General features: G+C 46.7%; 1 protein-coding gene across 1 annotated transcript in view; it reads right to left on the bottom strand.

Moving 5' to 3' along the window:
• Positions 1–11604: 11604 nt before the first annotated feature.
• Positions 11605–21564, bottom strand: part of PLAA (phospholipase A2 activating protein) — a 28165-nt gene continuing 18205 nt past the window's right edge. The window contains exons 13-14 of the mRNA XM_005294743.4: positions 18557–18721; positions 11605–12348 (exon numbers count right to left, since the gene is read on the bottom strand). Coding sequence (XP_005294800.3) covers positions 11783–12348; positions 18557–18721 — 731 coding nt within the window. The 3' untranslated portion in view covers positions 11605–11782. The remainder of the gene's footprint in view (positions 12349–18556; positions 18722–21564) is intronic.

Consider the following 21564-nt stretch of genomic DNA (forward strand, 5'->3'; position numbering starts at 1 on the left):
AGAAATCTCAGGTGGAATAAGCACATTGCCTGGATGTTTTTATAAGAAAATAGTTAATATTGGCAAGTAAATGGTTGTGATTAATGTAGGATAAATATGAAATTAACAGATTAAATCTAGCTTAAGTTTGGTAAAGGAAATGTGTGTGTTGTGAAGAAAGGCCCTGACTAGCAAGAAGAAGGACGACCTTGAAAATGAGTAAAGCCAGAAGGAATGAAGTAGACAGGATGTCTGGTTCAAAGAATAACTAATGAGATAAGGGGAAGTTTCTAAAAAGAAGCCCTCTGACCGATAGGGGTGGCTGCATATGGTTTTAAATAAGACAAAAGGAGTATGTCTTAAAAGGAGCCAGTATAAACCTTCCCACCCGAAATGCCAGTGTTGTCTTAAAAGTAAAGTCTATGTGAACCAAGGTACAATGGAAAAATTGTTGATCAGCAAGAAGGAGGGGAGGAAAGGCCTGGGAAGAAAGGAGGTTTTAAATCATATCTACTTTGAAAGTGGAACTAAAGATGACCTGTCTCAAATTGGTTTTTAGCTGAAGTCAGGAATTGGCAGTGATATCATTTGTTTGTTAAAGGGTATACAAAATTCAGAAGCAGAGGGGTCTTTGTCAGACCCTACCTTACCATGAGCACCCAGAATGAGACTGTTTTCCCTAGGTCTGGCCTATTTGTAAGTATCTTGATCACATGCTTACAAATATTTTGTTAGGTGTAGTGACTGTTATTTTTAGGCTGTTAGGCAATTGTATAATTGAGCGATTGTATAAAATACCATTTGGCCTTGGGTTTAATAAAGGAATCTATGGTTAAAATAGTGTCTGGTGGTCTATATTAATTTCTAATATTAGTAAGTCCAACAATTAGGCTTTAGAGTTAACACTCAAAATGAATACAGCAGTTCACACACTGTGCTATTATTTCAATGTCTGGGTCCAGATAGGGTGACCAGACAGCAAGTGTGAAAAATCGGGACGGGGGTGGGGGGTAATAGGAGCCTATATAAGAAAAACCCAAAAATCGGGACTGTGCCTATAAAATCGGGACATCTGGTCACCCTAGGTCCAGATAACATTGCACTGGTACACATTTTCAAGCTTATCTTTGCAACCAGAAAAGTTAAAACACTCCCTCTCCCCCTATGAAAGTATAAATTTGATAAAATGCAAATATCAAAAATGCACAGATTCTAAATTCTGCCTAATAGCCATGCAGGGTCAGACCAATGGTCCATCTAGTACAGTATCCTGTTTTCCGACAGTGGCCAATGCCAGATGTATCAAAGGGAATGAACAGAACAGGGCATCTATCCAGAGATCCATTCCATCATCCAATCCCAACATCTGGTAGTCAGAGGCTTAGGGACACCCTGTTGTTTGCTTGCATCCCTGACTATCATGGCTAATAACTAGGCCCCTACCAAATTCATGGTCAATTTAACAATTTTAGGGTTTTAAAAATAATAAATTTCATGATTTTAGTTATTTAAATCAGAAATTTCACAATGTTGTAATAGGAGTTCTGATCCAAACAGGAGTTGGGAGGGGGTTTACAAGGTTGCTGAGTATGTGTGTGCGGGGGGGGGGGGGGTGTTGCGGTACTGCTACCCTTACTTCTGCTGGCAGCGGCGCTGCCTTCAGAGCTGGGCAGCTAGAGAGCGGCAGCTGCTGGCCAGGAGCCCAGCTCTGAAGGCAGAGCCACCGCCAGCAGCGGCACAGAGGTATGGCCTGGTATGGTATTGCCACCCTTACTTCTGCACTGCTGCTGGCAGGATGCTGCCTTCAGAGCTGGGCACTGGCTAACAGCCGCTGCTCTCTGACTGCCCAGCACTAAAGGCAGCACAGAAGTAAGGGTGGCAATACCGTGACCACCCTAACATAACTTTGTGACCCCCCCCCTTCACAACTCCCTTTTGGGTCAGGACCCCCAATTTGAGAAATGCTGGTCTCCCCCAGTTAAATCTGTATAGTATAAGGTAAAAGGACACACAAGACCAGTTTTCACTGGGGGAGACTAGATTTCATGGTCCATGACATGTTTTTCATGGCCATGAATTTGGTAGGGCCCTACCAATAACCACTGATGGACTTCCTCCATGAATTTATCTAGTTCTTTTTTAAATCCCCTGGCAACAAGTTTCACAGGTGGACTGTACTGTGTGAAGATGTACTTCCTTTTGTTTGCTTTAAAGCTGCTGTCTGTTAATTTCATTAGGTAACTCCTGATTCTTGTGTTATATGAAGGGGTAAATAGCACTGTGCTATTCACTTTATCCACACCATTCATCATTTTATAGACTCTATCATATCTGCCGTCAGTCATCTTTTCCCAGCTGAATAGTGCCCGTCTTTGTCCTCTTATGAAAGCTGTTCCATACCCTTCATTATTCTTGTGGCCCTGGAAATGTAGAACTTTGATTTCTAGCAGTTCTGCATATCATCTTGTTGCTGAGTGTTTTCTTTTTGTAATGTTTAATAAGTAACCAAGTCCTTGTAGAATTAATGGGAAACTACCATTGACTTTATTTAGATTTTGGGTTAGTATGGCTGTTAGGTTTTTTTATTTTAGGGAGAGAAGCCATAGTTAAGATTTTGTCACAGTTATTTTTAGTAAAAGTCACAGGCAACCAACAAAAATGTACAGGAGTTCATGAGCAGTCTATGACTTTACTAAAAATACCCAGGGGCCAGGGCTAGATGGGGGGGGGGGGCGGGGGGAAATGACAGCTGGAGTCCCATGGGGGGAAATGGGGGAATGACAGCTGGAGTCCCATGGGTGGGGGGGGAGGAACTGACAGGCCAAGCCATGGTGCAGGGGCACACAGCCCTGGCTCCACCGGCCACAGCAGGGGAGGGATGCGCAGCTGCAGGGCAGGAGCACACAGTCCCAGCTCCAATCCCAGCCACAGGCACAGAGTCCTGAGCACAGGCAAAGGAGATGTATGGCCCTGGGAAGCTGCAAGGGGAATGCACAGCCCCAGGGAACTACAGACCGGTCAGCCTCACCTCAGTCCCCAGAAAAATCATGGAGCAGGTCCTCAAGGAATCCATTTTGAAGCATGTGGAAGAGAGGAAGGTGATCAGAAACAGTCAACATAGATTCACCAAGGGCAGCCAAGAGGCAGGGGCACGCAGCCCCAGCCGCAGGGCAGAGCGCATGGTCCCGGCCACAACACAGGGGCACGTAGCCCCGGCTCCAGGCCCCACTTCAGGGCAGAGCGCATGGCCCCGGCACACGGGCCCACAGCCCCGGCTCCAGGTCCAGCTGCGGGGCAGGGGAGCACATTGTCCCGGCTGAGCAGCGGCACAAAGTCCTGCCTCCAGCCCTGGCATCAGCCGCTGACAGCTGAAGCCAAAGAAATCATGGAGGTCGGATAAAGTCACGGAATCTGTGACTAAATCTTATCCTTACTCATAGTATGCAGCAATATATAGGCTGAAGCTGTATTGACTGAGTCGATGAGATGACACTAACAAAGAGAGAGAGGCCTGGTGACATTTAGTGAGGCTCAATGCAGTTGGAGCCAATATGCAGTAGCCTGCTCCAAATGTTTACAGCAGAGATCCATACAGATTACCTTATCAAATTATTATAGTTTTTAGAAGAGATAGCACCTGTACAATCATTCTATTATGAAAAGGGATTCTATAGAATAACACTGCAAAGTTCCCATCAAGGTTTGTCTCTAAGTTTAGATTTCCCTCTTTCAACCTAAACAGCATGCCTGACTGGTTTATCCAGCATCTGGTTGAAATTGGCATGGATGAGAGTCAGCGGTCTCATAACAGGTTTCAGAGGGTTAGCTGTGTTAGTCTGTATCAGCAAAAACAACGAGGACTCTTTAGAGCACCTTAGAAACGAACATTTATTTGGGCATAAGCTTTCGTGGGCTATAACCTACTTCATCAGATGCATGGAGTGAAAGAAAATACAGTAGGCAGGTATAAATATACAGCACCATGAAAAGATGGGAGTTGCCTTACCACGTGTGTGTGTGTGTGGGGGGTCAGTACTAACTAGGCCAATTCAATCAGGGTGGATGTAGCCCATTCCCAACAGTTGACAAGAAGGGGAGAATATCAACAGAGGGGAAATTACTTTTTGTGATGCTAACGAGGCCAATTCAATGAGGGTGGTTGTGGCCCATTCCCAACAGACTTTTCCAACACCTTCTTGTCAAGTGTTGGGAATAGGCCACATCCACCTTGACTGAATTGGCCTTGTTAGCACTGACCCCGCCCACTTGGTAAGGCAATGCCCATCTTTTCATGTGCTGTATATTTATATCTGCCTACTGTATTTTCCACTCCATGCACCTGATGAAGTGAGTTATAGTGGGTTATGCCCAAATAAATGTTAGGCTCTAAGGTGCCACAAGGACTCCTTGTTGTCTCATAATACTTAGCTCTACATAACTCCTTTTCATTTTAAGATCTCAGAGGATACCATTATCCCTATTTTACATATAGAGAACGTGAGAGAGGGGTTAGGGCCCAGATCGTCAGAGGTATTTAGGCAGCCAGCTCCTACTGAAATCAATGGGCGCTAGGCACCTACATACCTGAGGATCTGGGCATAAGTGACTTTCTTAAGGTCTCACATCAAGTCAGCTAGCAACTCAGTGCTGCTTGACCCAAACCACCTGGTAGCACAGCTGCTGGATAGGAAGAGGGTCCAGTGGTTAGGGCACTGCCTAGGATTTAGGAGACCCATGTTCACTTTCATGCTCTACCACAGACTTCCTGAGAGCTTGGACAAGTCATGTATCTTCTCTGTACCCAAGTTTCCCATCTGTAAGATAGGGATAACAACAGTGCCCTAATACTGAGTGGTGGTGTGAGGATAACTACATTAAAGACTGTGTGGCAATCAGAAAATGCTCTGATGGGGACCATATAAAATACCTAAAACAGACACCAGGCCTGTTTCTATAATCCTTATCCCTCTCCGTCTACCCAAATCTGCAAATGTTGTGCTCAAACACAGGAAGAAAGTCTGTCCTGAAGAGCTTAAAGTTTAAGGCTAGGATTTTCAAAAAGGGGTGGTAGGAGGCAACCAAATCCTATGGAAATTCAATGGTATCTGGGCACTTAACCTCTGAAGCTCTTTAAAAACCCCAGTTTAAGGCCTTGGCTACACTTGCGCATTATATCACGATAAAGCCACCAAGAGCACTCTACCTCACTCCCCCTCCATACTGGCAAGGCACGTACAGTGCTCTGACTGCGCAGCTGGAGCGCTCCTGCGGAGCGGTACTCCACCTCCCCAAGAGGAATAACGTTTGTTGCGCTCTCGCTGGAGCGCCGCAGCGCCAGTGTGGACACCTAATGCGCTCTGATTGGCCTCCGGAAGTGGCCCACAATGCCTGTTCTAGCCATTCTCGTCATCACTTTTGAACTCTGCTGCCCTGTCCTCAGGTGACCAAGCATCAGACCCGCCCTTTAAATTCTCTGGGAATTTTGAAAATCCCCTTCCTGTTTGCTCAGCCAGGCATGGAGTGCTCTCAGCACATCTTTCCAGGTGACCATGCCTCCACGTGCCAGGCAATCCCCAGTATGGACCAATGGCAAGGTGCTGGACCTCATCAGTGTTTGGGGGGAGAAAGCTGTGCAGTCCCAGCTGCGCTTCAGCCGTAGGAATTAAGATATCTTCGGGCACACATCAAGGGCCATGCCTGCGATGCGGTGCAGTGTCGGGTTAAAGCGAAGGAGGTGCGGAATGCCAACCGCAAAGCCCGCGAGGCAAACGGCCGCTCCGGTGCTGCCCCCACGACCTGCAAATTCTACAAAGAGCTGGACGCGATACTTGGGGGCGATCCCACCTCCACTGCAACAACCACCATGGACACTTCCGAGCCCAGCACAGCAAGGGGAGGAGGAGGAGGAAAGCGCGAGTGATAGTGCTGAGACAGGGGGAGACACCCCGGAATCCCTAGATGCATGCAGCTAGGAGCTCTTCTCGAGCCAGGAGGAAGGCAGCGAGTTGCAGCATTCGGTGCTTGGGGAAGGACAAACAACAGAGGAGGTTCCTGGTAAGCGGCTTTCTTTTTGGGAAGGAAGTTTTTAGGTACGGGCTCTTTGGGCGAGGAGGGTAAGGACTGCATGCATGCCTAGATGCGGAATAGCGCAGTGATGTGGTCTATCACATCACGGTAATCGGCATCGGTGATCTCTTCAAAAGTCTCAGCCAGAACGTGGGCAATGCGCCTGCGGAGGTTTATTGGGAGAGCCAGCGTGGTTCTTGTCCCAGTCAGGCTAATGTGTCCACGCCACTGTGCTGTGAGGGACGGGGGGGACCCTTGCTGCACACAGGCAAGCTCCGTATGGGCCAGGGCGGAAGCCGCATTGTAGGAGAAGACCCTCCCTTGCTTCCCTGATTACCCGCAGCAGCAAGATATCTTCCAGGACAAAATCCTGTGGAGAATGTTAGGACAGTGTTCAGTGTAGGTAGCCCCTGCAGCTGTTGGCTCTCCCCAAGGCACAGAAAGCCAGAGGACAGTACAGCCATGAAACAATCAGTTCCCATGGACCCTGTGCTTACTCACCATTTCTGAGGCTCCCGTGGGTTATGTGCGCTCGCTTTGGGACAGGCAAAGTATGGTTTTTGTGATTGCCCTCCTTAAGTGCGGGGGAAATCATTGCTCTGTCTGGTGTGTACAATGCTGCCTTGTTAAGTGTTGCATTTTGCCTGTCTAGGTGCAACCTGAGATCTCAGCCGTCATTCTTATCACTGGCCAACAGACTGAGAAGACTCCGGAAGAGGCTGCGTAAAAGCAAAGAAGACATGCTGCATGAAGTCATGCAGCAGTCTGTAAACGAGAATCGAAAGGACAGAAGTGGAGGGAGAGCGAAAGGAGGATCCGCCAGGAAAACGTGACGCACTGGCGGCAAAGCACGGAACGGCTGATTAGCATAACGAAGCGCCAAGCGGACTCTATCCAGGCGCTCGTCGCCATGCAGGCGGAGCAGTACCGCACTCGCGGCCCCCCCCCCCCCCCGCAGCCCTGTCCCAAAACTCTTCCCCTTGTGCCCCCATGTCCCCTCCAACCCACTTTCCCCAACATCCGGGTTCTTACTGCCCCCAGCTGCCTCCTACACCTGTAGCTTCACCACCCACCACAAAAACTACAACCCTTATCCATTGCACTCAACCCCCTTCAACGTGCCTTATAGCATCCTGAAGTGCAGCACTTAATGCACAGCACTCCAGCCAGGATTCGAGAGTATGAAATCAGGACATACTCAAGCCTATGAGTGAACCGCTCCCCACCCCACCCCACCCCACCCCCTTGCCCTTTTGGTATTTCTGTGTTACTTTGTTTTTTTTTTTTAATAAATGAATTTTCTTTTCAATAAAATAGAGTTTTTTACTTTGAAAACATACTTCATGCCTGCGATGCGGTGCAGTGTCGGGTTAAAGCGAAGGAGGTGCGGAATGCCAACCGCAAAGCCCGCGAGGCAAATGGCCGCTCCAGTGCTGCCCCCACGACCTGCAAATTCTACAAAGAGCTGGACGCGATACTTGGGGGCGATCCCACCTCCACTGCAACAACCACCATGGACACTTCCGAGCCCAGCACAGCAAGGGGAGGAGGAGGAGGAAAGCGCGAGTGATAGTGCTGAGACAGGGGGAGACACCCCGGAATCCCTAGATGCATGCAGCTAGGAGCTCTTCTCGAGCCAGGAGGAAGGCAGCGAGTTGCAGCATTCGGTGCTTGGGGAAGGACAAACAACAGAGGAGGTTCCTGGTAAGCGGCTTTCTTTTCGGGAAGGAAGTTTTTAGGTACGGGCTCTTTGGGCGAGGAGGGTAAGGACTGCATGCATGCCTAGATGCGGAATAGCGCAGTCAAATGAAAACATACTTCATTAGTACATAAAGCAAAATATATCTTAGCCCAGGAAAGCAACATGCACTGCAAGTTAGTATACCAAACACAGCCACTGCACTTAACTCCCGTGCAGAGCACCAGACATTACTGTCGGCTTTCAGCCTCAAATTGCTCCCTCAAGGCATCCCTAAGCCTTGCAGCCCCACACTGGGCCCCTCTAATAGCCCTGCTCTCTGGCTGTGCAAATTCAGCCTCCAGGTGTTGAACCTCCGAGGCCAATGCCTGAGTGAAGCTTTCACCCTTCACTTCACAAATATTATGGAGAGTACAGCACGCGGATATAACCACGGGGATGCTGTCTTCGGCCAAGTCCAGCTTCCCATAAAGAGAGCGCCAGCGGCCATTCAAACGGCCAAAAGCACACTCCACAGTCATTAGGCACCGGCTCAGCCTGTAGTTGAACTGTTCCTGGCTGCTGTCCAGGCTCCCTGTGTAGGGTTTCATGAGCCACGGCATTAAAGGGTAAGCCCGGTTTCCAAGGATCACAATGGGCATTTCGACTTCCCCTACGGTAATCCTCTGGTCTGGGAAAAAAGTCCCGGCTTGCAGCTTCTTAAACAGGCCAGTGTTCCGAAAGATGTGTGCATCATGCACCCTTCCAGGCCAGCCTGCGTTAATGTCAATGAAACGACCACGGTGATCCACAAGCGCCTGGAGAACCATGGAGAAATACCACTTCCGAGTAACGTATTCGGAGGCTAGGTGGGCTGGTGCCAGAATAGGAATATGCGTCCCATCTATCGCCCCTCCGCAGTTAGGGAAAACCAATGTTCAAAGCCAGCCACAATGTCATGCACATTACCCAGAGTCACAGTTCTTCTGAGCAGGATGCGATTAATGGACCTGCAAACTTGCATCAACACAATTCCAACCATCAACTTTCCCACTCCAAACTAGTTAGCGACCGATCGGTAGCTGTCTGGAGTTGCCAGCTTCCAGATTGCAATAGCCACCCGCTTCTCCATCGGCAGGGCAGCTCTCAATCTCGCAGGGTGGGGGCGAGCTCAGCACACAGGCCCATGAAAGTGGCTTTTCTCATCCGAAAGTTCTGCAACCACTGCTCGTCATCCCAGACTTGCAGGATGATGTGATCCCACCACTCATTGCTTGTTTCCTGAGCCCAAAAGCGGCGTTCCACGGTGGAAAGCATGTCCGTGAATAAGACAAGCAATTTCGTGTCGTATGCGTTACACGACTCGATATCATCGTCGGACTCCTCACTGTCACTTTGGCTCTTAAGCAGTAACTTGACTGCCAAACGAGACGGGCTGGTGAGACTTGTCAGCATGTTCCGTAGCAGTTCGGGCTCCATTCCCGCAGACCGAAAGGGAAGACAAAGCGCGCTCTACACAGAAACCATTGAAAGATGGCGCCAAATGTGGACGGAAACATAGGGATTGCTGGGATGCGAAGCGATGCATCACGGGGCATTGGGACAGGATCCAGAATGCCCCACTCCCCCTTCCCACAAGCCACAGCGCCAGAATGGAAAGAGGTGCTCTGCGGGATAGCTACCCATAATGCACCGCTCCAAATGCCGCTTCAAGTGCTGCGAATGTGGCCACGCCAGTGCGCTTGCAGCTGTCAATGTGGACAGACTGGAGCGCTTTCCCTGGTGCACTCTCCGAAGGCTGGTTTAACCCAAAGCGCTCTACATCTGCAAGTGTAGCCATGGCCTAAGAAAGCTGTTCTTGCTCCCAGTGTGCCTTGAGGGCAATTTCTCAAGACAATTTCTTTTCCACAATGAAACAGTGAAAGGCTAATCTGTTGTCCATAACCGTGTTCTGAAGCCTAGAAAACCCCTCCCACGGCGACAGCCTCACACTGATTTTGACCCAGGACAGATGAAACACAAAGGGAAGAGCCTAGGGCAAAGATTTTCAGTAAAAGATTTTGAGCCAGGCTCCTAGGGTATGGATACACTTGCAGCTGTACAGCGCTGTGAGGTAAACCTGTCTTCGTACAGCTGAGTAGGGAAAGCGCTGCAGTCTGTCCACACTGAGAGCTGACAGCACACTGTCGTGGCCACATTTGCAGCAGCATTGGGACCGGTGCATTATGGGCAGCTATCCCAGCGTTCAAGTGGCTGCAATGTGCTTTTCAAAAGGGGGGGTGGAGTGTGACAGGGAGCGTGGGGGGAGAGAGAGAGTGGGTTTTTGGAGTGCCCACACTGTGTCAGCACCCTGCCTTGCAAGTTCCGACCCCACTCCCTCCTCCACCCCTCGCTCACTGAAAGCAAACAGCAGCTGTTTGTTTTTTTCCTCACAGAACACATAAGCAGCCACCTGCCGAAACAGACGACCCCCCTCCCCCTTTAAGCAACATTAGCTGTGGGCGTTCCAAAGGGAGCCCCCCTGCCTGCCTCTACTCATTCACAGCAAACAGTAGCTGTGTTTGTTTTTTTGATAAGCAGCTCCTGGAGCGTCTGGAGTTCACAACAAAACAAAGAGAGGAACGAGAGGAAGCTTCAGTTAAAAGGATTATGGAGAGTTTCCGGAGGTCAATCACTGCATAATAAGGTTACTCCCCGTTTACACTGGAGCACCAGCATCTCAGCCACTCCGCAGCAGCTGTTAATCCTCTCAGAGAGGTGGAGTACCTGCAGCGCTGTAGCCACGGAGATACAGCGCTGTATGTGCCTTGCCAGTCTGGACGGGGAGTGAGTTACGGCGCTGGGGTAGGCTTTATTGCATTGTAACTCTCAAGTGTAGCCACGGCCCTAAACTCATTTAGGAATCTGAAAAATTCAGCAGAATGTTGAGGAACCAACATCTTCGGTTCAGTACCAGGACAAGGAAACAGCATTTGAAGTGGCCAAGGAGCCTGCTTTGCAGACCTTATGAGTAGTGCTTCCCAGTCCTTGGAACAGAGAACTATGCAGGCAGGACAAGAAGCAGAGCCTAGTTCCCCAGCTGTTTTTATTTTTAATTGAATCACTCCACCTTAAAGTCTGGGTATATCATTTGCTATTTTATATTGCCCTCGTATAATGAACATAGCGTCTTTCATTCTGAAGGATTCCACAGAGCTTCACAAACTTAGACCCTGATCCTAGAAAAAGACACTGCTGAACTTAATGCACACGTAGTCAGTGGAGCTATTCCTGAGCACAGAATTAAGCACATGTAAGCCTTCGTAGCATCAGGGATTCAAACTGTTACACAAACATAACATGAAGGTGGTCTCTTGTCTCACCAAATCACTCACAGTGAGTAAGCTCAAATGACATTTAAAGACATTTCCTGCTCCAAAAGAGCTTCCTCCTCACCTCTCCGGGGTTAATGTGCTGCAGCTTTTAACCATGTACAGCAACACCACATTCAACAGTTGAAGGAAATGAAGAAAACTACAAGGGAAATTTAAGTAGGCAGAATGCAGGATTCTGGTCAAGTTCAGACCTCAACTCTGACGAGTACCATCGAATCTTTAACAGTCACATTTGATCAGAATCTTAGTTTTCTGTCTGTTGGCAAACAGCACCAACAACAGGCACAATGCTTCCCGGCATCATGCTGAAGTACTATTTTCAGTGCGGATTCTAAAGAGACTGACATACTGAATCAACAACGTTTCCTTGTTTTTTTCCTTCCTACGTTTTCCTTCCAAGTACTGACCTGGTTTGACCCTGTTTAGCTTGACAGATTTAATGAGCTCATCACTCAAGACAGTATAGTTCATACCAGCGTCTCATGTATCCCAGACAGTAAAACATAATTTACAATCAGTGCAAAAGTTTTTATTAGGTTGTTCCACTCATGACAAGTTAGATCTTCATCAAATTTGTAATTCTCCCACAGTATTTTTTCAGTTATATTCAGTCATGTAAAATATGAAAAAAAAAAAAAAAATTATTTCGCTACATATTCCTAGTTGCCCAAGTGCTAAAAAAAAGTTACAGCAGATTAAGGACAAACCTACAGCATTCACTTACTTTAGCTGGTTCTGATACAGAGGCATATTTTTTAATTTGAGAGTCAACTCCTAGAGACTTGGCTAATTGCACAGCATTTGTATCGTCACTGATTAGCGTCCCAAGAGCCACAAGCAGTCTAAAAATGGCTTCAAGGTCTTGAACAACTTCTATGACTGTGCTGATTACTGACAAACACTGAGCTTTTCCCTCAATGTTATTAACTTTATGTAACCAAACAGCATAGTTCAATGTCAATGTGGCCAGTGCGATGTGAATGTTCTTATTGCCGCCCAATTTCAGTTCTATTGCATGGGACATTATTGTGTCCCTCTGTGACATCATGAGCCTCTGGCCTCCCTGGCTGACAAAACAATTGCAAAGAGTTCTAAGTGCCAGTAACTGGTTTGCCTGCTTTCTGTTACGACTCAGAAATTTTAGGAGATGGCTGCTGAATCGTATGCTATCCTTTTCACTGCAGAAATTCTCATTCACGCTGGGATGCCTGATAGACAATCGAAGAATGTCTAATGCTGGAAAGACAATATCTAAGAGACAAGAAAAATATTTTAATGCATTACACAGATATTGCATTGTTTGTAAGAACTGGAGAGCTTTCCTTATATGCGCAGATCTGTACTCCTGCTTTTGAAATGAGTACTATAAAAGGAACATACAGCGAACAATTAAGATGCAGATAGACCCCAAGTGCCTAAACAACAAGTACTCAAATATTCAGAAATTCATATCAAAACCAAAATTGTGTACGGAGCCTCAATTGTACAAAAAGTTTCAGATGTCTACCAGAGAAACTTTGCTGCCATGGGTATTAACTTCAGATATAGTCACAGTGCTTCCAAGACACTTGTAAACTATCATGTCCAAAGAATTCAGTCTGACAACATTGAGAAGACAGATACTTCACATGCAACACAGCTGTTTCACAGGTGTTAACTTTTTTCAATGTAGCCCACATCTAAATAGCAAACATCATGGGCAACCTCCCATTCCAGATCTCATAATGTCTTTGTGACCACTACAGCAACTGTTTACATGGAAAAGGAAAATATTTAGTGTATTTTCAGCTGCCCACACTATGATATGTTTTTTATCCAATTTGAAAAAAAAATGGAAAGGATGCCATGAACTTGAAACCTAGTCTGTATTTCTAAAGTAAGCTTAAAATATGAATAGTTTCAGGTACTACACCTGCCTCCTAGCTCACATACAAATATTTGTGGCTATAGAACCACTTAAACAAAAAACAAAAACAGCAATCATTGAACAAGGGAAACGGACACTACCGAAACAGGCTATATACAAATAGCAGGCAAATATACAACTTTAAAAGGAGATTCCCTCCCCCGCCCCTTGTAGGCTGTTAGGATAATTTTGGGTGTTATTGGTAACAGTTGAGATATCAGGCAGAAATGTGATTTTTAAGTTAGCACAGTCCCTTTAATTGCACTGTGAGCTACTGATCTCCATTTTAATTTCCCCAAACCATCTATTCTGTTCCTTTTTCTCTCCTATACATGCTTTCTTGCCCCCAAATCTCCTCCTCTTCCCCAGACACTTCCCTGCACCCACACACCCCTGTACAAGATATCTAAGGTGCTAAGAAGTCCAGGCAGTTAATTTCCTGGATATGCTGCCCAGTTCGATCTTCCCCTGGACATTCTTCCCTCTCTGGTGGCTGACAGCTCCTGTCCCTCTTTTCCTTTTTAGCAGCAGGACTTTTTTTTTTTTATACCATCAGCTGCACCTGATCCTCCTCCTCACATACAGCTGTTTTTACCGGCATCCAGGCTCTTTGAAATGAAGAGACTGTACACCCGTAAAAGCACTAGAAACACGTAGGTGTCAGCACTGATCTCCCACATCTCTGTAGACTATAGTATAGTTAACTGCTATGTTTCACAACTGTTATGAATAATTTACCTAACATAAAAAAATTCATATTAAATCTCTTAAATGTGATTTGTTTAAAAAAGTTAGTTTTCTACTTAAAATGTCACGTTAGCATTAGCTTGACATAAGGTTAATTTTAAATTCAGTTTCCTGAGTTCAGCATACACAGTGCACCCAACTGATTTACACAGGCTATAAATCTCAACCTGACGCCACCGTCCACTACGGTGAGTGCTGCATTAGAGGGGTTGTGTTGTGAGCTGGTGCGGTGAATATCCGAGTGTCTGTCTGCTGTGACCATTTGTTTGACTGGTGCTAGTTGCAGGCACTGTTTGACCCTGTGGTGATTTGTTTGAAAACTGTGAATTGGGAGTGATTTGTTGCAGGTGGGCCTTGAGTGGTTGACTGGAGGGAAGGCTTTGAGCCGGGCCAATTGCTTCGAGCCAGCAGCCTTATAGAAAAGCAGCCAATTGGGAACCGAATGAGCTGTGAATAGAGGAGAAGCAAACCGAGGCAGTTTGCCTGGGGAGATTTCCCACAGAGTTTTTGCCTTTCAGGCTTCTGTGGGCAGTAAATACAACATGTGAAGAGGCTCTTAGAAGGAAGACAATATGGATAGTGAGCGATCAGCTGTTGTGACCTGCAGAGGATGTGCCATGTTTGTCTTTCTCCCAGAGGATAGAAACGACTTTGTCTGTACAAGTACAAGCTGGTCTCCATATTGGAAGAGAAGGTTAAATGTCTAGAGACCCAAGTATCAACCCTGCGTTGCATCAGAGAAAATGAAGATTTTTCTGTTTAGAAGTCAGTGTTTGGTACTGCAGGCACAGTATGCTGAGGAATCTGAGAGGGCAGTGCAGAACAGGGAAGAAAATTGGCAGCATGTGACCTCCAGAAGAAGAAAGAGGAGAACCCATGTACCCCCAATGCAGATAGAAGAAAGAAACCGTTTTCAGGCTCTCCGCACAGGTACTATGGCAAAGAATGGTTTGGAAGAGTCATCTGAGGGAAGGGATCAGAAGGAGACCCCATCGACCGGAAAGCATGGGTTGCATTGTCCTAGGGATGGGGGGTTCCACGACCACCATTCCCAAGAGGAAGAAACAGGTGGTGGTGGCGGTCGGGGACTCCCTCCTAAGGGGGATGGAGTTATCCATCTTCCGTCCAGACCGGGAAACTTGAAGTGTGCTGCTTGCCCGGAGCTAGAATTCAGGATGTGACAGAGTGTCTGCCAAGACTGATCAAGTCCTCGGACCGCTACCCCTTCCCACTTCTCCACACGGGTGCCAATGATACTGCCAAGAATGACCTTGAGCAGGTCACTGCAGACTATGTAGCTCTGGGAAGAAGGATAAAGGAGTTTGAGGCACAAGTTGTGTTCTCGTTCATCCTCCCTGTTGAAGGAAAAGGCCCAGGTAGGGACCATCGTATTGTGGAAGTAAATGCATGGTTAGGCAGGTGGTGTCGGAGAGAGGGCTGTGGATTCTTTGACCATGGGATGTTGTTCCAGGAAGAAGGATTGCTAGGAAGAGATGGGATCCACCTAACAAAGAGAGGGAAGAGCATCTTCGCAGGCAGACTTACTAATCTAGTGAGGAGGGCTTTAAATTAGGTTTGCCAAGGGATGGAGACCTAAGCCCTGAGGTAAGTGGGAAAGTGGGATACTGGGAGGAAACACAAGGAGGAGGGTGCAACAGGGGAGGCCCCCTGTTTCACACTGAGAATGTAGGGCAATCAGCTAGTTATCTTAGGTGCCTGTACACGAATGCAAGAAGCCTGGGAAACAAGCAGGAAGAATTGGAAGTTCTGGCACAGTCAAGGAAATATGATGTGATTGGAATAATAGAGACTTGGTGGGGTAACTCACATGACTAGAGTACTGTCATGGATGGGTATAAACTGTTCAGGAAAGACAGGCGAGGGAGAAAAGCTGGAGGAGTTGCACTGTATGTAAAAGAGCAGTATGATTGCTCAGAGCTCCAGTATGAATCTGGAGAAAAATCTGTTGAGAGTCTTTGGGTTAAGTTTAGAGGCGAGAGCAACAAGAGTGATGTCATGGTGGGTGTCTGTTATAGACCACCAGACAAGGAGGAGGAGGTAGAAAAGGCTTTCTTTGGACAACTAACAGAAGTTTCCAGATCACAGGACCTGGTTCTCATGGGGGACTTCAATCACCCTGACATCTGCTGGGAAAGCAATACAGCAGTGCACAGACAATCCAGGAAGTTTTTGGAGAGTGTTGGGGACAACTTCCTGGGGCAAGTGCTGGAGGCACCAACTAGGGGCCATGCTACTCTTGACCTGCTGCTCACAAACAGGGAAGAATTGTTAGGGGAAGTAGAAGGGGGTGGCAACCTGGGCAGCAGTGACCATGAGATGGTCGACTTCATAATCCTGACAAAAGGAAGAAAGGAGAGCAGCAGAATATGGACGCTGGACTTCAGAAAAGCAGACTTGGACTCCCTCAGGGAACTGATGGGCAGGATTCCCTGGGAGGCTAATATGAGGGGGAAAGGAGTCCAGGAGAGCTGGCTGTATTTTAAAGAAGCCTTATTAAGGGCACAGGAACAAACCATCCTGATGTGCAGAAAGAATAACAAATATGGCGGGTGACCAGCTTGGCTTAACAGAAAAATCTTTGTGAGCTTAAAGGAAGCTTATAAGAAGTGGAAACTTGGGACAGATGATTAAGGGGGAGTATTAAAATATTGCTTGAGCATGCAGGTGTGTAATCAGGAAGACCAAAGCACAATTGGAGTTGCAGCTAGCAAGGGATGTGAAGGGTAACCAGAAGGGTTTCTACAGGTAGGTTAGCAACAAGAAGGTGGTCAGGGAAAGTGTGAGACCTTTACTGAATGGAGGAGGCAACCTAGCGACAGATGATGTGAAAAAAGCTGAAGTACTCAATTTTTCTGCCTCGGTCTTCACAGACAAGATCAGCTCCCAGACTGCTGCACTGGGAAGCACAGTATGGGGAGGAGGTGAGCTGCCCTCAGTGGTGAAAGAACAGGTTAAGGACTATTTAAAAAAGCTAGACATGAACAAGTCCATGGGGCCGGATGCAATGCATCTGAGGGTGCTGAGGGAGTTGGCTGATGTGATTGCAGAGCCATTGGCCTTTATCTTTGAAAACTCGTGGCGATCAGGGGAGGTCCCGGATGATTGGAAAAAGGCAAATATAGTGCCCATCTTTTAAAAAGGGAAGAAGGAGAATCTGGGGAACTACAGACTGGACAGCCTCACCTCAGTCCCCAGAAAAATCATGAAGCAGGTCCTCAAGGAATCCATTTTGAAGCACTTGGAAGAGAGGAAGGTGATCAGAAAGAGTCAACATAGATTCACCAAGGGCAAGTCATGCCTGACCAACCTGATTGCCTTCTATGATGAGATAACTGGCTGTGTGGATATGGGGAAAACAGTGGACGTGATAAACCTTGATTTTATCAAAGCTTTTCATATGGTTTCCCACAGTATTCTTGCCAGCAAGTTAAAGTATTATGGATTGGATGAATGGACTACAAGGTGGACAGAAAGCTGGCTAGATCGTTGGACTCAACGGCAGTGATCAACGGCTCGATGTCTAGTTGGCAGCCAGTATCAAACGGTCGGTCCTGGCTCCGGTTTTGTTCAACATCTTCATTAATGATCTGGACGATGGGATGGATTGCACCCTCAGCAAGTTCGCAGATGACACTAAGCTGGGGGGAGAGGTAGATACGCTAGAGGGTAGGGATAGAGTTCAGAGTGACCTAGACAAATTGGAGGATTGGCCAAAAGAAATCTAATGAGGTTCAACACGGACAAGTGCAGAGTCCTGCACTTAGGACGGAAGAGTCCCATTCACCGCTACAGGCTGGGGACCGACTGCATTAGTAGTGCTGCATTAGTAGGAGCATTGCCAGCAGATCAAGGGAAGTGATTATTCCCCTCTATTTGGCACTGGTGAGGCCACATCTGGAGTACTGCGTCCAGTTTTGGGCCCCCCATTAAAGAAAGGTTGTGGACAAATTGAAGAGAGTCCAGCGGAGGGCAACGAAAATGATTAGGGGGCTGGGGCACATGACTTATGAGGAGAGGCTGAGGGAACTGGGCTTATTTAGTCTGCAGAAGAGAAGAGCGAGGGGGGATTAGATAGCAGCCTTCAATTACCTGAAGGGGGGTTCCAAAGAGGATGGAGCTCGGCTGTTCTCAGTGGTGGCAGATGACAGAACAAGGAGCAATGGTCTCAAGTTGCAGTGGGGGAGGTCTAGGTTGGATATTAGGAAAAACTATTTCACTAGGTGGGTGGCGGAGCACTGGAATGGTTTACCTAGGGAGTTGGTGGAATCTCCATCCTTAGAGGTTTTTAAGGCCCGGCTTGAAAAAGCCCTGGCTGGGATGATTTAGTTGGGGATTGGTCCTGCTTTGAGCAGGGGGTTGGACTAGATGACCTCCTGAGGTCTCTTCCAACCCTAATCTTCTATGATTTCCCAGCTGTAGGCAGAATACAACTGCAATACTTCAAAACTCAAATACTGGTACACTTAATCACTTCCAGTTGGCCAGTTTTGGCTTAGTCCAATGAGCTCCTGAGAAGATGCATTCAGTGCAGTTTTGGAGGTTTACAGAGTAACTTTTGAACATCTGGGTTTAAACAATGCAGAACGACATGCTTTTAAGTGAAGCAATCATGAAAAATCTAAGGCACCATAATGCAAAGTTAATTACTTCCCTTCCTCAAATAACTATGGATGAATATTTGGAGGGAACAGATACACTGTGGAGGAACAACTCAAAGGAAGGGATAGATGAAGAGGAGCTTCCCAATTATCTCCTGCCCATCCATATAATGTGTTTATTTCATACCTTCTGGCCAGTTAATTGCTTTCCACAAAGTTTGAAGTTGTTGTGCTGTTGGTGTTTCTAAAGAGGTATTACATGTTACAAAGAGTAACTTTTCTAGGAGTATCAAATCATCTTCAGTTAGCTTTTGTTCTTCAGGTGCGCTTCCATTAAGTTCCTTTAGTTTACCTGTGCAACCAAAAAACCCCAAAAGGTTAGTCTGTGCCAGTAGATTTTCACCACCTGAAAAATACTTACAAAGCACTTTCCAGAGAATCTCAAAGCATTTTAGAAACATCGAGCCCCCTCTATTCTCACAACTTTTGTTCTGTAGATTTTTGCACAGAAATTGTTATTTTGCTTGACTTCACAACCTTTCAAATTCAGTTTTTCACAAGTGACTATTTTTCACGATCGTCATTTCCAAGATCACCCAGCAAGTCAGCGCAAAGCTGAGGTACAATCCCAAAATCTGGATCCTTGATTCCCTGCTCTAGCCACAACATTCCATGATCCACAGTATCTCTGGAAAACTCTTGACCCAGAGAAGCCTGGACTTCCTAAGCTTAAGTTATAAAAATACATCAATAATATTAGTTCATATTTTATCATTTTGCATTTCTCATTAAGAGACTTGGCATTACAGACTCAAGAATGTTCAAGAAAGAGCTGGTTACAGAAGTAAGTAATACTGCTGCAAATTTTCAAAAGTAAATAAAGTGTTTTAAAATAGGGGAGGGGGGAAAAGATTTTGAATTCACATCTATAGGATACTGAAACATGTCAGCTGAAGGTGGTAAAGGATCATATCACCACAAATTAGTTTTGAGTGTTTATAGCTGTTCTCCCCCCACCCCCTTACCTTTTGATTATCAGGGTAGCTAAGGTATGGGAAGGCTGGGTAATTCAAAGTTTAACTGAGTCAAGACGTGCTCGGAAATGATTGAAATCGTCTTAATATGCATACTTGCTTGTTAAGTGCCATGGAACGTGTAATCACCTTATGATTCAAAAATCCTTTGAAACTAAAATTAGTTTAAACTATGCTAATTTAAGGACAAAATATTTATTATATATAATATATTCCAAAATTTTAAAGTTTGCCACAAAGTTGATCCACTGATGCACATACGCCTACCAAAGGTCACAAATTCCAGTTCTATAGAAAAGTACAAGCAGGAGTACCACTTCAATTACTGCTACCCTTTCTTGTCAAATTTGTTAGCAGATAATCAATGGGAAGTCCTGGAAGGACGGGTTGACGTTCTATCTTGAAAAAAAACCCTACATTAAATTTGTAGTTGGGGACACTAGCCGAGTTCCATAATCTTTATCATTTGAACAATTCACTCACACAGGGCCAGTAGGAAAAACTTTCCTGGGTGAGTGACATCAACGTTTGCAGAATCTAAGCTTTCATTAAAAAAAAAAAAAAATTCTAGCCCTTGTGGTTGCAAATTTCTGTTCTCACAGCTATTACTGGAAACCCCATGGGCAGCAATTAAACCAGTAAAAATTAGTCAATTTCATTCATTCAATTAGTGAATTCAAAATTCATTCATGGGGAAAATCTAGGAGTAATAGCAGAGGTAGGACTAGAGCTATTTACTAGAGAGAACTCCCCACAAATGAAGGCATGGGATCAGCAGAGACCACCACTATACTCAAGCAACCAGCAGCTTATAGAGTTAGAAGAAGAATGTTCTCTCTCTACCATAGGCGCGTGAAGTAGGGGTGTGGAGGGTACTGCAGCACCCCCAGGTTTTATGCAGGGCAGCTGGCCCCGCACCCCGCTCCCCAACCACTGGTTCCGTGCATAAAACTGGGGTTGTTTCCCACGCCTATGCCCTGCTCCTGGCCCTCTGCCTGCACTCCGTTCCCCAACCCCTCATCTCACCTGAGGCTCGGGTCCTGGCTGCCAGCCCCAACCCTGCTCCCAGGCCTCCATGCGTGGGGCCCCACACCCAGTTAGGGCTCTGCTCTTGGCCCCACACATGGGGTTCCAGCTGCCAGCCCCTGCCCAGGGCTCCGTTTCAGGCCCCACACCTCAGCCCCCTTATCCCATCCGGGTCCCCTGCTCCCAGAGAGACAGCCCTGCTCCCAGCCTCGGGGTGGGATGGGGGGGGGGGCGAACAAGGTTAAGGGGGCTGGCTTTCAGCACCCTCACTACTAAAAATGTTCCAGCGCCACTGCTCTCTACCCTCTAGCAGTCTGGGTTTGGAGTTCACACTGATCAGATATTTTCTAGTACTGAGTATAAAATATGGAACCCCAGGAGGTAGTCAAAGGACAGCACCCTGGTAGTAATCCCAGCACTCTTCATTTTCCAAGCAGCTGGGGTAAGGTTGTGGGCATGTTAGGACCCTTCATTTTAGTTCAGTCCTCTGGCTATTGGATATTTGGTACATTTTCAAGCCCCCTAAAGTTGGGAAGATGGGGAGAGGGTGATAGTGAAATGATGAATAAATGTGGGTGGGAAGGAGAGATTTTACTTTCATAAGCTCTTTGGGGTAGCACTATGTCATCCCGTAAATGTGTATAGCACCTATCTCATTTTGAATTACCATCATATCTAGTATAGTTTTATAGAACTCTCTAGGTACAGAAAATACAGACAAAAAAAGAAGGGTAAGAGATTTTGGGGACAGATGAGACACAGAAAACATAGGGGAGGAAACAGAACTAAATAGCAAATGATAAGGGGGGAGGGTCAAGGGAGAGTAAGAAAAGTAAAGTGACAGTGAAAACAAGCACTACGATCTACTACAGCAAAGAGAGAGTGGAGTCAAGGCAGAAAAGGAAAAGTCTAACAAAAGCAAGGTACATTTACATGAATTCAATGGAAAGTTTGTTCACTGTAAATTACAGTTAAATACTGTACACCAGTTGTTCTCAACCAGGGGCCCGAGGCCCACTGCGGGGCCATGTGCATGTTTCAGGGGGTCCTCCCAAGCAGGGCCAGTGATAGACCCGCTGGGGCTCCAGGCAGAAAGCAGAAGCCTTGCCACCTGGGGCTGAAGCCAAAGCCTGAG

Source organism: Chrysemys picta, chromosome 6, assembly GCF_011386835.1.
Source record: "Chrysemys picta bellii isolate R12L10 chromosome 6, ASM1138683v2, whole genome shotgun sequence".
In the NCBI taxonomy this organism is placed as follows: domain Eukaryota; kingdom Metazoa; phylum Chordata; order Testudines; family Emydidae; genus Chrysemys; species Chrysemys picta.